A 16729-nucleotide genomic window follows, 5' to 3' on the forward strand; every position below is an offset into this window, starting at 1 on the left:
GTCCCCTAAACAAAAGGCAAGTTTGGGCAAGAGGGTTGGGACCTGGATGTTTTACAAAGTTCTTGTCTCTCCCATGCAGGGCCGTAGCCAGGATTTTTGACTTCGGGGGGCATTTAAATAAATCAGGGGGCACCCCCACACACATACCCCAGGCTGTGTCAGAAGTGATGAGTGAGTGAAAGTTTTAAAAAGTGACGAGAGAGGTGAGAGGCAAAGCTGCCAGCAGGCAGGGCAGGGCAATGGCTTGGCGTGCGCAAAAAATAAAACCAGCTTGCTGGGAAGTCGGGAGGCCTGGGTCGTGAATCGAGGGGGCCCAGCCCCGAGATGCCCCACTGTCGCTATGGGCCTGCTTCCATGGCTACTGGAACAAACATATGTATGCAAATGAATTTTAACTTCCATCATTTTGTTTAAGCCACAGGTTGGTGTGTTATCATAGCAAAAGGCTTCGGATTTAACCTCTCGCAAAATGTGCACAGCTCTGCTCAACTCCCTTGTCGGCTGCATAGCCCTTCTGGACTCTTCCCGGCCTGCCAGGCCGCACAACCCTTGAGCCAGCCACGTTGCTAACCACCCCCTCCCGCCTCACCCCCCCTCCCCGCTTTCTTTGTCTCTCCAGCTCTCTGCCTGGTGCTGGGCTGCATGATATTCCCAGACGGCTGGGATTCAGAGAAGGTCAGGGACATGTGTGGGGAGAAGACGGGGAAGTACTCGCTGGGCGACTGCTCCGTGCGCTGGGCCTACATCCTGGCCATCATCGGCATCTTGAACGCCCTCATCCTCTCCTTCCTGGCCTTTGTCCTGGGCAACCGGCAGAATGACCTGCTTCTCGAGGAGCTCAAAACAGAAAACAAAGGTGAGTGCCACCCGTTTCCCCCCCCTCCCTTGCAGACAATACAGCCTTTGGTTCCCACTGCCCACCTTTCTCGAGCCCTGAAGCAGCTCATAGAGCATCGCAGGCGGAGACCAAGGTTCCTAATGGCCCTTCCAAGGGGGCAGTGGCTGATGTAACCCAGTGGCCGGGAGAAATGGCACCAACAACAGCCTCCGGCAAGAGGTCTTCTCCCATCTGCGGGCAAGGATGTCAGTCAGGCCCTGTAGCCAGACCTTTTTTCAGGGGGGGGGCAAAGTGGGGGCATGGTGGCTACTTGAATTAAACTATATCAATGAACGGAGACTTCCACAATTCCCTCATAAAGCATCGGAAACACAACCACAGCCTTTAAAAAGTGCGTGATCTGGTGCTGAATTTAGGGAAGCGATTGTGAATGCACCAATGAAGTCCGGGGTGACAGGGGCTCTTGCCTTGAAAACACCACGGGGTCCCCAAGAATCTGACGTGACTCCATGGCCCTCCTTCCCCGCCTGCCCGCTCTCGCTCGCTCTGCCTTAGTGAGCAGCAGCCGGGCCCTTTGCACGTGATGGGGCTGGGGGCAGAGCCAGCTGTGTGCACAATCGCTTGCTCCGGCCCTCCCTTCTCCTTCCCCCAGGCCATGTGCTTACTCTGCACACCTGGGGAACCAGGTGAGAGAGGGAAATGCTGCCATGAAGGGCTTGGAGTGGCGGCAGCTGTAGGCTTCACGGGGAGGGAAGGGGAGGGTCTGGCACCCATTGGGAAGGGGACCGGGAACATCTGAGGGGGGCTTAGCCCCACCCTCGCCGCTGGCTACCTACAGCCCTGAGGCCAGTGCTGCTGCGCATGGATGCAAGAAGAGGGCACATGGTTGAGCCACTTCAGCATCAGAGCGGGACAGGGTCTACTTGCAGACCACCATCCAGCTCCCCACCCTCTGAAAGGGCGGGAGCTCCCTTTTAGGGCAGGGCCTTGGTTCTGCCTCCTCTCTCATTCTTTTGCACAACGTTTCGTCATTTGGACAGTGGAGCCATGTCTGTTCTTAGCTCAAAATGCAGGTGTGGGTAGCTGACCTGTGGGTTAGGGTCAGATCACGTTGTCTATTGGATGCCCCAGCCTGCTGATTGTATTTGACTTATTCTGTGTAATTTGCCTGCGAGACACAAAGGCGGGCTATACATAAAGTAAGTAGATGAATAAGCCGTGGTGACAGTCCTCGAAGCAGGAGAGCAGTGGGATGAAGTAAAGCATAGGGGAGGCAGTCAAAGGCTCTGGATCCGTCCTCCAGCCCGGTGCTTTCCCTCCTGAACCTGATTCTACCTGAGTGTTCATGGACCACAAAGGTGCCAAGACCAGAAGTAACTTCTCTTTCCAGAAGAAAAATGGCCGGGAAGAAGTGGTGGGTGGATGCAGGCAGGGAAAGGACCGTCACCACCCCCACCTAAATGCCAGTGCTTCATTGAAAATCTTCTGCCCTGACCTGGATAGCCCAGGCAAGCCTGATCTTGTCAGACCTCGGAAGCTAAGCAGGGCTGACCCTGGCAAGTACTTGGATGGGAGACCTCCTTAGAATGCGAGGGCCGGGACTCAGAGGCAGGCAATACCAAAGCCACCACTCTGAAATGTCCACTAGGGGTTGCCAGGAGTCAACCAGGACTTCCAGGCACACACACACACATACACACAATACAAAAGAAAAAGGAAATCTTCCCATTCTCAGCTTATCAGAATTTGGCACAACCTACATTCCAACATATGGGTTGGACTGCTCTAAATTTGTTCCTTACCTCACTAAGCAGCAACTGTGTGATCCCCCCTCCCCATGGAAGAGTACAGCTTTGTGCATGGGCAGCGTGCCCAACTATAGTGACTATGCAAGAGTCCAATCTTCTCCTGCCAGAGGGATGCAGGGGCAGGAGTGGAGCTTGGTACACATAAGATCCCATATCCTCTGTCAACTGCTTTGGCACTGCCTTGCAGACATGTGCAAGCAGCAGGTAGTGCCTTAGAGCAAACAGTGTGCAATTCCTCCATGCTCCTGTCATGGTGGTGTATCTATGTGCATCCTGGTCTTGCAAACAACAGGTCAAAGTTAGGTCTTCAGAAAGTGAAGTGCTGGATGGGAAGAGATCATGTACTGTGCAGCGCTTGCTCAGATCATGATAAAGCCAGCGCTGCCTTTCCAGAACGGGAGAAGCTGAAGCACAGGTCTTGCTTACAAGTCACTTGGGTCCTGGATGCTTTGTAATTCCAGATGAGCGACGGCCAACTGCAGTTATTCAGGCAAAGGCACTCTCCTTGGATCAAGACTCCACAAGTCCCAGAACTAAGAGCAGGGGTGTGCCTGGACCTTGGCAGAACTGAAGACTTGGAATGAAATTGTCTTCCAAATTCATACTGGCCCCGCAACCTGGATGCATATTAGAATCATTCAGAAACCCAAGCTCCACAGAGAGCTATCCTTCATATGGGGACGGCAAAAAATTAAAGCTAAACAGTTCAAGTGAGTGCAAGAAACTCTAAAGGCCAGAAAGTCCCAAACTCATTCTTTACGGCCCACCCCCATCCCCAATAAATCAACATCTTGGTTAGAATCCCATTCTAATTAACATAACTCAGCCATTAGCAAATTCAATTAGCAGTTCCCCCAGAAACCATTTAAAGTTTCCCATAGGAACCAGTGATGTTTCCCAAAGAGCTACTTTTTATAAAAGAGAGCTATCAGTTCCAGTGTTCCCTCTAAGCTGAGTTAGTGTGAGCTAGCTCAAAGTTTTTTAGCTTCTGGCTCAAAGATTTTTGTCGTAGCTCGGGAAGGATGGCTCCAGAGCAAGCTAGTTCATGCAGTAGCCAAACCTTTGATGCCAGTAGCTCACAAAGTTGAATTTTTGCTGACAAGACTCCACAGCTTAGAGGGAGCACCTCCATGTTGTGTTTTTGTATAAATGTTTTCCCACCTGAACTCAGTCACCCCCCCACACACTGCGATTCTAAGCCAGGAATCAGCCAAGATTTAGAGTCCCTGATTGCAGAGAAAAATAAACTCAGACTTGCGTTCAAACTGAGATACCACCACAAATTGTGGTTAACAACTAAACCAGAAAACCCTCAGTCTCTGTTTTGGAGACATGGGGTGGTCAGACGGAGGGAACACACGAGCCCCTGAGTGAACCCGCCATCTGCTCGCCTTGGGGGGGGGTCTGGTAGAAAGTGCTGTCAAGTCGCAGCTGACTTATGGCTACCCTGTAGGGTTTCCAAGGTAAGAGACGAACAGAAGTGGTTTTCCATTGCCTGCCTCTGCAGAGTAACCCTGGACTTCCTTGGTGGTCCCCCAGCCAAGGACTCACCTGGGGCCAACCCTGCTTAGCTTCGGAGACCTGACGAGACTGGGCTCGCCTGGGCCATCCACCGGGCTTCCAGCTTAGCCTCTTCCCCACCTGCAGGTGTTCCTGCCGCTCCTCCTCAGGCCAGTTAGGGAGCGAATGGAGCCTAGAGCTTGCGTAGTGGGGGGCGGAGGGGTGATGGCCCCTGAAGTCCCCTTTGTCTTGATGCAGAAGCTCTGTATGGTCTGAAGGGGGGGGGCTGGGTTGAAACAAAAATCAGAAAACAGGGATGCCAGCCTCCAGGTGGGGTCTGGGAATCCCCTGGAATTACAGCTCATCTCCAGATTACAGAGATCAGCTCCCCTGGAGAAAATGGATGCTTTGGAAGGTGGACTCTATGGGCACTCTATCCCACTAAGGTCCCTGTCCTCCCCAGGCTCCACCCCCCCCCCCAAATCTCCAGGAGTTTCCCAACCTGGATCTGGCAACCCTAGAAACCTACAGTTCCTAAACAACTTGGAGCAGCAGGAGCAGCCGCTGCACCCCCATCTAAACTGCATGAAAGTAGTTTAATCCGTAATGCCCTTACCTGTCTCCAAAAAGATGGCCAATGGCAGCTTCCAGAAGAAGAAGAGATTGGATTTGTACCCCGCCCTTCACTACCCGAAGGTGTCTCAGAGCGGTTTACAAACTCCTTTCCCTTCCCTTCCCCACAACAGACTCCCTGTGAGGTAGGTGGGGCTGAGAGAGCTCTGACAGAGACTGCTCTTTTTCAAGAACAGTTCTTATCAGAACTACGGCTTGCCCAAGGTCATCCAGCCAGGTGCAAGTGGAGGAGTGGGGAATCAAACCCGGTTCTCCCAGATTAGAGTCTGCGCACTTAACCACTACACCAGACTGGCTCTATATATGTATACCAGAAATATATATATTTTGGGTCGTTCTACACCTTAAAAATATATATATATATGGGTGCTACCTCCTGGACTGAGAAGTGTTGCTATTCCTGTAACAGCTGGTTGTCAACAACCTGTCCAGCAAATTTAGCTTCTCCCATCCCTGGCAGTGCTATGAGGAGAGAATCCACACCTGCTTCAGAAGCCTGTTGGCTAAGAAGCAGGGCAGAAATTGTCAAGAAAAACATACCTCTCTACACCACCACCGCCCTGGAGGCCCAAGCAGCAGCAGCAGCGGTGTCCATGTCCCTTTAGGCTTTGGCTCCAAATGTATGCAAAGGCAGCAGGCCCACATATTAAAACATTAGTTTACTTCAATTCAATATATAGGAGTGCCTGGAGGGAGGATTTCATTTATCAATAATAGAAGTATGCAGAGAGGGTGAAGCCTAGGGTTGCCAATTGCCAGATGGCACCTGGAGATCTCCCACTATTACAATTGATCTCCAGATGACCAAGATCAGCTCCCCTGAAGAAAATGACTGCTTTGGAGGCTGGACTCTATGGCATTATATCCTGCTGAGGTCGCTCCCCTCCACAAGTTTCTCCCCCCAAATCTCCAGGTATTTCTCAGCCCAGAGCTGACAACACAGGGGGGCTTTACCTCCCTGCCACCTGGCCCTCAGCCAGACGTGGATACCTGCACTGAGCGGGGCGGGGGGGGGGGGGGGGGGCACTGGATGAGCCAATATTTCAGCCAGGCATCAGACTCCCACGGCCTGCTTCCGGAGGACGTGATGGGGGGGGGCAGAGGCGAGCTGCACCAGTGGTGGCTGCACTCACAGAAACATCTCGCGTCCTGTGGGAGGGGGGAGTTTCAGTCCTGCTCCGTCTTTGCCTGTGCTGCTCCTGGCTTTGCTGAGGTCTTGGGTGGAAGCCAGGGAAGACGAAGGTGCCTAATTGGAAATGTAATTAATCAGAATAAATCTCCTGGCCTCCGGGTTTGGGCCATCTGTTTAAATTAAGAAAGAGACAGCCTCGCCAGCAGGAACCAGAGTGCTGGGGCAGCAGGAGGGAGGGAACCGAGAGTCAAGCGAATCCCCTTTGTTGATACTTGGAAAGAAACACAGATTTTGGGTTGAGGGCGGTATTTCGTTGAGGACAACGGGGTTTTCCGTCTGGCTGGCACTCTTGTTTTCCCTGCCTCCCCCCCTCCCCATGAGGCAGTGGTATATTCTGGCAGTCTTATCGCCCTTTTATTGGTTATAGGCTTACTACTGCTGTATCAGTGTAAATGTATGATATTTTTATTATATTAAGTATGAATTGTATTATATAAATGTTTTATTGATGTATACCACCCTGAACCCATTCTATAGGGGAGGGCAGTTAAAAATAATAATAAAATAATAAGTAACATTAATATTTCTGGGCCAGCCTGAGCTGAACCCAAGGATGGTATGACAAGCAAGTACTGGGGTTACCAGATTCCAGGTGTTGCCTGGAGATCTCCTGGGGTTACAACTGATGTCCAGGCAACAGAGATCAGTCCACCTGGAGAAAATATCTGCTTTGGGAGGTGGACTCTGTGACATTACACCCCATCAGAGTTCCTCCCTTCCCCAAACCCTGCCTCCTCAGGCTCCACCCCTAAAGTCTCCCGGGATTTCTCAACCCACAGCTGGCAACCCTAGCAAGTACCCCTCATCCAATGCTCCCTCTAAGCTGTGGAGTCTTGTGAGCAAAAATTCTACTTTGTGAGCTACCGGCATTAAAGTGGTGAGCGAGCGATTTGGCTGCTGTGTAAATTAGTTTGCTCTGGAGCCATCCTTCCTGTGCTAAGACAAAAATGTGTGGGGGCGAAAGAACTGTGAGCTAGCTCACACTCACTCAGCTTAGAGGGAACACTGCGGCCCCATCCCAGACCAGGGGTGAGAGCATATACACCCAGAGCAAGGAGAGTCATAGCACTGCTAGCTCTGGGTTGGGAAATCCCTGCAGATTTGGGGGGTGGGCTTCATCAGGGTACAATGCCACAGAATCCACCTTCCAAAGCGGCCATTTGTCCAGGGGAACTGATCTCTGCTGCCTTGAGATCAGCTGTCATCCTAAGAGGTCTCCAGCCACTACCTGGAGGTGAGCAGCTTTAGGGGGCTCAGACGGCTAGCCCACTGTTACCTGACAGCCGATCAAGCAGCTGGGAAGAAGCACAGCTACAGAGGCTGGTTGGAAAGTTGGCAACCCTATGCCCAGCACATGTTGTGTGTGGGGAATTAAAGAAAGAGGTGTAGTGTTAAAGAATAGATGTAAATGCAAGCGCAGGAGAGGAAGCATGTACAGTCTTCAAAGAGCTTAATAAAGTTTCTTTCTTTAAAGCACACACAATAAAGAAGCAATAGTGCTTTGTCACAAAGAAAAAGAATAACTGCTTTTGTGTTCCCCCGCCCCTCCAGTCCAAGCCTATTTATATCGGTGGGATAAGTCTAGAGTAATGCCGCATAGGACAGCACAGTTAGTCTCCTGCAAAGGAGAGCCAGTTTGGTGTAGTGGTTAAGAGTAGCAGGCTCTAACCTGGAGAACCGGGTTCGATTCCCTACTCCTCCACATGCAGTCAGCTGGGTCACACAGCTCTCTCAGAGCTCTCTAAGCCTCACCTACCTCACAGGGTGTATGTTGTGGGGAGAGGAAGGGAAGGTGATTGTAAGCCGCTCCAAGACTCTTTCTGGTAGTGAAGGGCAGGGTATACAACCAACTCTTCTTCTTCTTCAACGGGAGCGCTTCCGTGCTGGATTTTTAAAGCGAATGAAAGTCTCAGCCTATAAAGGCAACAAAGAACCCCAAAACTAGAAAGAGCTGCAGGCCTAAACCCACTGAATTACAAGCAAACCCTGAAAAACTCCATAGTTATTTGCTTCTGAATAATAATAATGATGCTTAGGCTCAAGCCAAAAGTCACTAGTGTCACAAGCACAGAGGTCACGCTGTGCCTCTTGCTGCCATTAAAACTCGCAGATAACATCAAGAGCCAGTGACTAGTGCTGCATTTAGAATACCCAGTGAAGCTTTTGAGTGGGAAATTGCATTTATAACCCTCCCCCTAAATCTAGAGAACCTCTAGAAGTAGGGTTGCCAGTTCTGGGTTGGAAAATACCTGGAGATTTTGTGGGTGGAGCCTGGAGAGGGTGGGATTTGGAGAGGGGAGGGACTTCTAGTGTGATGGAGTCCACATCCCAAAGCAGCCATTTTCTCAGCGAGCTGATCTCTGTCGCGTGGCGATCAGTTGTAATAGCGGGAGATCTCCAGCGACCACCTGGAGGTTGGCAACCCTATCTAGAAGCCGGCGCTCAACCCTAATTTTCTCTTTTTATATTTTCAACAGATTTTGTTGGCACCGCGGTAAGTTCTCTGTGTTGGTGTGGCCTCTGTTAGTGTGGGCCTAGTCTAGTCCCGTTTATGTCCACATGTGTATTGTGCAAAGAGGTGATTGTGGCTGGGAGCATTTCCACAAACAGAATGATTTTTTTCGTCCGCGGAGCGTGCAGTTCTCACGTCTCACCCCCTCCCCCGACAGCGTAGCCCAAGATGCCCTCTGAAAAGCCGTTCCTAATGCTGTCCCCCTGGAGGAGCATTTCAGGGGCCATTTCGGGCTGCAGTGGGTGGAGGGATGAACGGAGAAAGTCACACGCCATGGGGTTGGGGTCCTTCTGTTTGTGGAAAGGTTCAGGCGGATGTAAGCCTGTTGGCCTCTTTTCGTCAAGTCCTTCCTAATGTTTGTGCACAGATTTTTGTCTTGGGTTGTCTTACCCCTTGTCTGTCCCTCCTCTTTGTCTTGGGGGAAATGGGGTTCTAAGAAGCCAGGATCCCTGGCTGCAGCCCTTGGGGACACCTGCTCCTCTGGCACTGTTCATCTGGACAGTGAGGGCTGAGTCCAGCCGCACCTTAGAGACCCACCAGAGTTTCGGGCTGTAAGCTTTCGGGAATCAAAGCTCCCTTCATCGGACCCGGTTATTCTACTCTGCCTGAGAAAGGGAGCTTTGGCTCTTGAGAGCTCATAAAGGTTGCTGTTCTACTGCAGTCCAGCATGGCTGCCCTCTGACACGGTTCATCGGAATTCTCCCAAAGCCTACATGGCTGCCGTTTCCAGTCCCTTCCCAAGATTCCCTTCTCAAAAAGGGCCAATAATCACAGCTAGTTGAAAGCTGTTTAAGGGGGCGGGGGGACAAACCTATCACATTCTCCCCCCCCCCCCAAGCCGTGGCTCTACGAAGTCTGTTTCTCCACCCGCATAACAGTGGCTCTGAATTCCTCCTTTGTCTTCCCACATGCAAAAGAGAAGTCTTTGAACCCCCTACATTGCTACCTCCTCTTTGGCAGAGGTTCCCTGCCTCAGAAACCCAACAGCCAGAGGCCTGTGGCCGACTCTCCCCTTAAATTCGGTGTCGGTCCTAGGGTTGCCAGACCCCCTGGCCTGGGCGAGGGTCTCCCTCTTTCAGGCACCCCCCCCATTATCCCCTCTTACCTCTGAGAAGCCAGAAATAACTGCAACGTGCCTATGTAACCCAGAAGTGACATAGGCACACCAGGGACATCGGGCAGGAACACTCTGTTTTGGGGGCAAAATTTTACCATAGAGTTTTGCCCAGAAACCAGAGTGTCACTGCCTGACATCCCTACATCACTTCCGGGTGACGTAGGCACATTGTGGCACCCCTCCCCACTCCCGGAAAAGTCCCTCCCAACCCACTCCAGAGCGCTGTTGAGGTCTGGCAACCCTAGTCCTGCATATTCCTAATTGCTACACTACAGGGGTGCATGTGCGGTTTAAACCCCAGTTAAGTCCCTGGGGAGTCCAGTGCAGAGAATTTAAAGAGAGATGCTGGGATTCCTTGCAGCACAGCACACGTGGAAGGCAAAGGAAAACATCTGCCAAACCAAGGCTCACTTTTATTCAAGTATTTACCCTGTTCTCGCTTCCTAATGGAGCTTACCCTATTCTTCTCCCCTCCTCCATTTTTATTCTCCCAACAACAACCCTATGAGGTAGGTTCTGCTGAAAGAGAGTGACTGGCCCAAGGTCACCCAGCAAGCTTCCGTGCAGAGTGGGGATCCCTTCTGACAGTAGAGGGAGGGGTGAGAGATTTGCGCCAGGCTCTGATTCTGCCAGAACACGTGTTCTGCCAGAACACGTGTGGCTGAGGCACAGCTCCCACTGGTATGGACTGCCTTAGAGGAAAAGGAGGTGAAGAATGAAGGGGGAGACCATAGCGCTGGCCAGGGGGGGATAGGCAGAGACTGGTATGGGAAACAGCGGCAAGGCAGAGTGTCACAGTTCAGTTTAGGTGCTCCACCATGGAGGGGATGAAGTACCTGGCTCCATCCATGGCCGGGTCAAACTGGATGGAAAACAGACTGTCTTCTGCAGAGAAAAGACCTGAGGAATGGCCTGTCAGAGAACGTCAGACGGCCGAACAATGAGCTGGCACTGACAGGAGACAAATCCAAGCATAGACTTGGGACAGGCCGAAATTAGCGATCCAGACAGCCCCGAGAACACTCAGCCATTAAGCTGTCTGAAAGGACTGGCTCCGTCCCAGGAGCAAAATTTTAAAAATGCATGTATATATATGCATTCCCAGCACAAGGTCAGATATTCGGGGGTGGGGGTGTTTCAGCTAGTCTTGATGAGACTCTGAAAGAGGGTCCCTCCCATCATAGATATCCCAGTCCTTAGATCTCTCCATTCAAGGAATATGGCCTTGCACGTAGAAGAAGAAGAAGAGGATATTGGACATTATACCCGGCCCTTCACTATCCAAAGGAATCTCAGAGCGGCTTACAATCGCCATTCCCCTCCCCACAAAAGACACCCTGTGAAGTAGGTGGGGCTGAGAGAGCTCTCTTGAGAACTGCCCTTGAGAGAACATGTCTGAGAGAACTTGTAACTGGCCCATGGTCACATCAGCAGCTGCATGTGGAGAAGTCGGGAATCAAACCCGGTTCTCCCGGATTAGAGTCCACACTCCTAACCACTGCACCAAACTGGTATCCAGAATGCCCCATGATATGCCTTTTCCCAAAGGGCATGAGGGAGTGAGAGATTCCTCCTGGTCAATGCAGCTAAGCTACATGCAAGAAATCCTGTGTGGGGATGAGCACAAACCAGGAAAATACAGTTCAGTTCAGTTTGTGGTTCGTGATGTGCTCTGTTCACGAACTACAGACCATCATGAATTTTTGGCCACCTCATAAACTAGTTTGGATCATGAGGCTTGTGAGGCGGTAAAACAGCCCCCCAACATGCTAGAGACACCAAACTTTCAGGGGATCTCTGGTTGACTCTCTTCTACCTGCCAAGTCTGGTGAGATTGAATTAAGGACCCCCAAAGAAAGGGCCCCCAGGAAAGTGCTTTCTGGGGAAATGACAGCCTGTAACTTGGAACCCATAAACCCATTCCTTACCAAACTTGGAGAGCAGGTAGAGGAGTCAGCCAGAGATTCCCTGTGAGTTTGGTCGGCTGTCGTTTTGACAGGCGCAGGTTCAGGAGTGTATAGAACAGATCGTGTGCAGGCTAGAGACACCAGACTTGGAGGGCATGTAGAGGAGCATCTGGGGGGAAGGTCCACTGTTAGTCTGGTATCTCTAGCTTGCACAGGATCCATTCTATACACTCCTGCAGCTGTCAAAATGACTGAGGTTCAGGAGTGCTTAGAACAGATCCTGTGCAAGCTAGAGACATCAGTCGAAGGGAACCTCCCCTGGATGCTCCTCTACATGCTCTCCAAGTTGTTGATTTGAAGCTCTCTAAACATTTTGATGGCATATAGACAGTCTGTCTGGGAATGTCTACACTCAAGAACATCTTGAAGTTCATGGAAAGTTCATGCTAGGCGACCTGCCATGAACTTGACTTAATACAGCATGAACTGGCTAAAATTCATCAGGAACTTTAGTTCATGAGCCAGTTTGTGCCCATCCCTAATCTTGTGCTCTACGGGCTGCTTCCAAGTTGATCACGTTCTCTATTTCAGACAGAAGTGGCTAGAGCTTTGAGCAAGTGCCTGCATGCACAAAGCCTCTTGTCTCCTGCATGGGCTGTTGTCCTTCTCCACCACCAGTTTGCTTCAGGACCTGTTTAGAGTTCAATTTAGCAAAAGGAATGGGAGGGCAGCACCTTTGCTCTAGCTCCTGGCCTAGGGTATCCCCTTTGGAACAAAGACACAAAAGCAACTTTGCCTGCAGGGAACTTAAAGCATAGGCTTGATGGGGAGTCTGCCTCTTCCTACACTGGTCCTGGTGACCCTTCCTTCAAGACTATATGCATCCCATGATTCTGTGCATGCATAAGAATTCAGCATCCAAATCTAGGGATACTAGGGTTTCATAACTGGGAACTACCATTGTGAGCCAGTGTAGTGGTTTAGAGTGTTGGGACTAGTATTTGGGAGACCCAGGTTCAAATCCCACCTTGAGCCATGGAACCTCACTGGGTGACCTTGGGCCAGGCATGCACTCTCAGCCTAACCTACATCACAGGGTTGTTGTGAGGGGAAAATGGAAGATAATTATGTAAGCTGTTTTGGGTCCCCACAGGGGAGAAAGGCGGCATATAAATGAACAGAATAAAATTGTATAATTTGGCTATAGGCATCAGCCACGCAGACAGGGGGAAGGGTTTATATGGGTCAGGTCATGGCACTAAGTAAGAGAGATTTAACATCTTTCATCTGTGCCATTCTCCTGACTGAAAATTCTCTCCTTGCCCTTCCACTCGTTGGCTGTCTTAAGGTCTGTTTCTTTAAAGAAAGACATTCACCTGTATTGTGCCCCCCCCCCACTCATACTCAGGATTGAAACTCTGAGAGAGGGAAGGCATTTTTCTTGTGGAATCAGCACAAGGAGGGAAACTAAACCAACTGCCCTCCTTCCGCCCCCTGCCCCCATGGCTGCTTTTTCATTAGGCATTCCAGTCCCTAAGAACACCAGTATCGCATGCAGTTTGGTCCTCCGTTCTGGTTAAGGGGACGTGTTTAAAATATGCTTCTAGGCCTTATGAGTGCAAAATGGAGCTTGAAAGTCTCCAAAGGGGAGTAGCGTTTCCCAGTGTCCAGGAGTACAGACCTTGTACTTCCACAGGATTGGGTGTAGCAGAAGCAGAAATCTTAGTCTGCTGTGCAGTGCCCACTCTGCAAAGCATTGCATTTTCTGTTTTTTATTTATTGGTTTAATTTTATACAAATACAATTAAGAGAGAAGTAGCAATGCAGTGTGGTGTAGTGGTTAAGAGTTTTGAATTAATATCTGGAAGACCAAGATTCGAACCCCCACTCGGTACAATGGAAGCCCACTGGGTGACCTTGGGCCAGTCACACTCTCTCACCCTAACATTCCTCACAGGGTTGTTGTGAGGATAAAACGGAGAATGATGTAAGCCGTTTTGGGTCTCCATTGTGGAGAAACGTGGGTTATAAATGAATTAAATAAATAATAAACAATCCGTTCACATTTAAATCTAGTCCAATGTTACATAAGATACAGTCCTACCCTGGGGTTTGCTGGCCCCAAACATAATGAACAGTGTCCCACAGATTGATTAGGAATGCTACTAAATACTCCCCTGGACCTGGCATAATGTTCATTGCATCATGAATACGATTCTCCAGCTGTTAGATTTTCACAGTGCAGGCTTCAGTTAATGTCGATGCAGGATCATGTTAGTCAGTCTTTTTCGTTTTGGTGCTTGCGAGTACACACCGCACTGCTCACAGAGCTGATGGATGTGGCATCTTGTCTATTGCTGACACTCTGCATTTTCTCCACAGAGGATATAATGTAGAAGAGGCAGGAGGCTCCCCCTCTCTCTTATCGGTATCTGGACTGGACTCTCTCTCTCTCTCTCTCCTTCTCCGCCCCCATCCCACGTGCCCCCACCACCTTTCCTTTGCTGCTGGAAAAAGGAATCCTCATCAGACTCAAAAAGCCTCAGAATCTGCCGACCTCACCTGTGTGCCATGTCCGGCCCTCATGATTCGCCAGCTTTGGCCCCCGCCTTTCTGCTGACCGGTTGCTAATGGAGGGAAGTTCAACACAGATACCCTCACCCATCTTGAACTTGCCGCTTTTTTGGGGGGGGAAAGAAATACATTAACTGCAATTTTGAGTTGAAAGGAAGGACATCCCTGGAATTTTTAACATTCTTTCGAAGGGAGTCGAACCTTTCTGGGAAAAGCTGCCACTATGACCCCATGCCACACACACACCCCGTGCCCTTCTTCTCAAGACCTGGTGCCAAGATGACAGTGCTGCAACAGACTGTGCCAGGGGCCCACCTCCTCGCCTCGTCTTTCTCCCATTTTTAACCTTTCAGCAACTTAACCCATTCCCGTCCCCCAGCCTGGGGCCAACCCAGCACCTAGGACTGGCCCATTTGATACTTTTGTGTGTAAATTGAATCGTCTCTGAACAGGGTATGGTGAGCCCAAATCCCCTTTTATCTTTGGGGATTGCAGCCACCAGAACTTCTCATTCTCCACTCATTCTGCCCGGGTGATGCAGCCATACCATGAAGCGTGTGTGTGGGGGGGGGGGCTGGTCAGCTAGCTTCTCTCTGCTTACCGTGGGGGCACTACTACACAGTCTCAACCTGGAGGGTGACTCCTCTACCATTGAATGTAACCCTCAGCCAAGGGCCCACCCATATAGAGAGAGCAAGCAAAGGAAGGAGCGCCTCACACTTTCTTCTTGCCTGCTTCAGAGCATCAACACTCTCCCCAGGCCTTGGCCATGGTTCAGTTCTGAGGCTGGTGCCAAAATACTGTTTTCTGTTGAACGTGTGGTGGTCTTTGTGTGAAAGCAACATTGCGGCTCCAGGTAGCATGAGGATGTGGGGCAGGTTAGGATTCCGCCTCCAGTATTAAGGACAGCAGTCAGCCAGGTAAGAGAACACAGGCCTGAGTCAAGCCCGTCTCCTTCTGCAGGAATTTGCCTCCTCGAGTATATTGCGTGTTAGATTAAGTATGACGACATACAAATTTCTCCCAGAAACACGTCCCCATTCATACTTCCCATGGTCTCAGCGACCATGAACTGGGACACTCATTAATTGCCTGAAGACATTTGGACAACAGTGCCCACTCTAGACAGCATCTGACCCAACCCACAAAAGATGATCAGGTTCTGAAAGTGCAACCCATTTTGTTCACCCAGCATAGCATCTCTAGCTATCAGTGCATTCCCCTCTTGCCATTTGAACTAGGCTCCAGGCCAAGGCTAGGCCTCAAACCCTACTCAAGAGAGGCTTCTGAACTAAGGTGAGGGCAAACCTCATCCTGTGCCAAAATAGGCACAACTGGGTGACACTTCACACTGTGTCAAGGGCCTCTTCATTTCCCTCAGCTCCTTACAGGACAGCAGCTAAGCCAATATTACCATGCAGCAAGCAACAGCAAGCATCGGCAACAGCATCCAAGGCCCCTTTTTTTCACAAAGCTAACTAAGGCCTGGTGAAGCGGAGAGAATAATGGACTTTTAATGGTATCCCGAAAATCTGTTGCCTGAGGTGGCTCACCTTACCAAGTGAGGGAAGAACAGGTATGTCAGAGGGCTTGTCCTGAGGGAATGACATGAAGGGCTAGTTCTGGGCCTAGAGCACGAACATGTAAATGAAAAAGGACATAAAGATACTAGGCCCCAAAATAAGTCTGTTGGGGCAGTATGGCCTCTGGGAATATGATGCCATCGAAAAGAGGGCTTGAAGGATGTTGGAGGCCTTGTGTACCACAGTGACTGCAGTGTGGTCATGCCACTATGTTTGCCAAACAGAAGTGCTAGGAAGACATCAGGCAGTTGCCGGTGAAGCTAACAGTGCAGATGTTACAACCCCTAGGCTCAGTTCTACCAGAATCAGCCACATGTGCTGTGCAACCGAAAAGTGCCAAGGGAATTGGCAGGTTCACTAAAAAAACCTCTGTGGGGAGTGAACCTCCCTCCTCCTCCTCAAAATCTAGAGTCAAATTATGAGGAGACAGGCATATGTCAAGCGTTCAGTCCACTCATTAAAGCAGCAGTTCTAAACACACTTACTTGGGAGTAGTTTTCATTGAACTTTAGCAGGACCGAGTAAATACACAGAAAATTTGGCTGTAAATCTCTTGTCGCAGACTCCACAGCAGAAAGGGGTTCTTTGCCGGGGTTGCGGAGAAAAACAGACACTTCGTATATCTGAGGACTATCCCCCCCACCCCCGGCCTATTGACAGGTCTCAGTCCCTCTCTCCAAGCCAGTCATTCTAGCAAAGCCCAAAATATAATGAGAAAGGATTTGAGAACTTGGAACAAAGGTGCTGTGTTAGCCCTGCAATTCCACAGGCTACAATGAGCCACCAGATCTAGATTAGGGGAGGGGAGGGGGGAAAACAAGGTGCACAAGATGAGATCACAGTTGATGAAAATGGCAAGATTGGTGGAGAAGGGAATACAGTAGCTGTAATATATATATGTATTTTAGTACAAAAAAAAGTTTGATACAGTGTTTCACAAAAACTTATCAGAAAACATAAAAATCAAGATGGATGGATTGGACCGGAACCTTGTTGCATCAATGAAAAGATTTGAGACTTCCTTTCACCTTGAGATTTGGGGATGGGAAATGTTGGTAACTTGAA

The 16729-nt window shown here is 50.2% G+C and overlaps 1 protein-coding gene across 1 annotated transcript in view; it reads left to right on the plus strand.

Moving 5' to 3' along the window:
- LHFPL4 (lipoma HMGIC fusion partner-like 4) overlaps positions 1–13938 on the plus strand; it is an 84368-nt gene extending 70430 nt beyond the window's left edge. Inside the window, exons 2-3 of the mRNA XM_015416150.1 lie at positions 620–856; positions 13890–13938. Coding sequence (XP_015271636.1) covers positions 620–856; positions 13890–13903 — 251 coding nt within the window. The 3' untranslated portion in view covers positions 13904–13938. The remainder of the gene's footprint in view (positions 1–619; positions 857–13889) is intronic.
- The last annotated feature ends 2791 nt before the right edge of the window (positions 13939–16729 follow it).

Source organism: Gekko japonicus, unplaced genomic scaffold, assembly GCF_001447785.1.
Source record: "Gekko japonicus isolate JY-2015 unplaced genomic scaffold, Gekko_japonicus_V1.1 scaffold204, whole genome shotgun sequence".
In the NCBI taxonomy this organism is placed as follows: Eukaryota; Metazoa; Chordata; class Lepidosauria; order Squamata; family Gekkonidae; genus Gekko; species Gekko japonicus.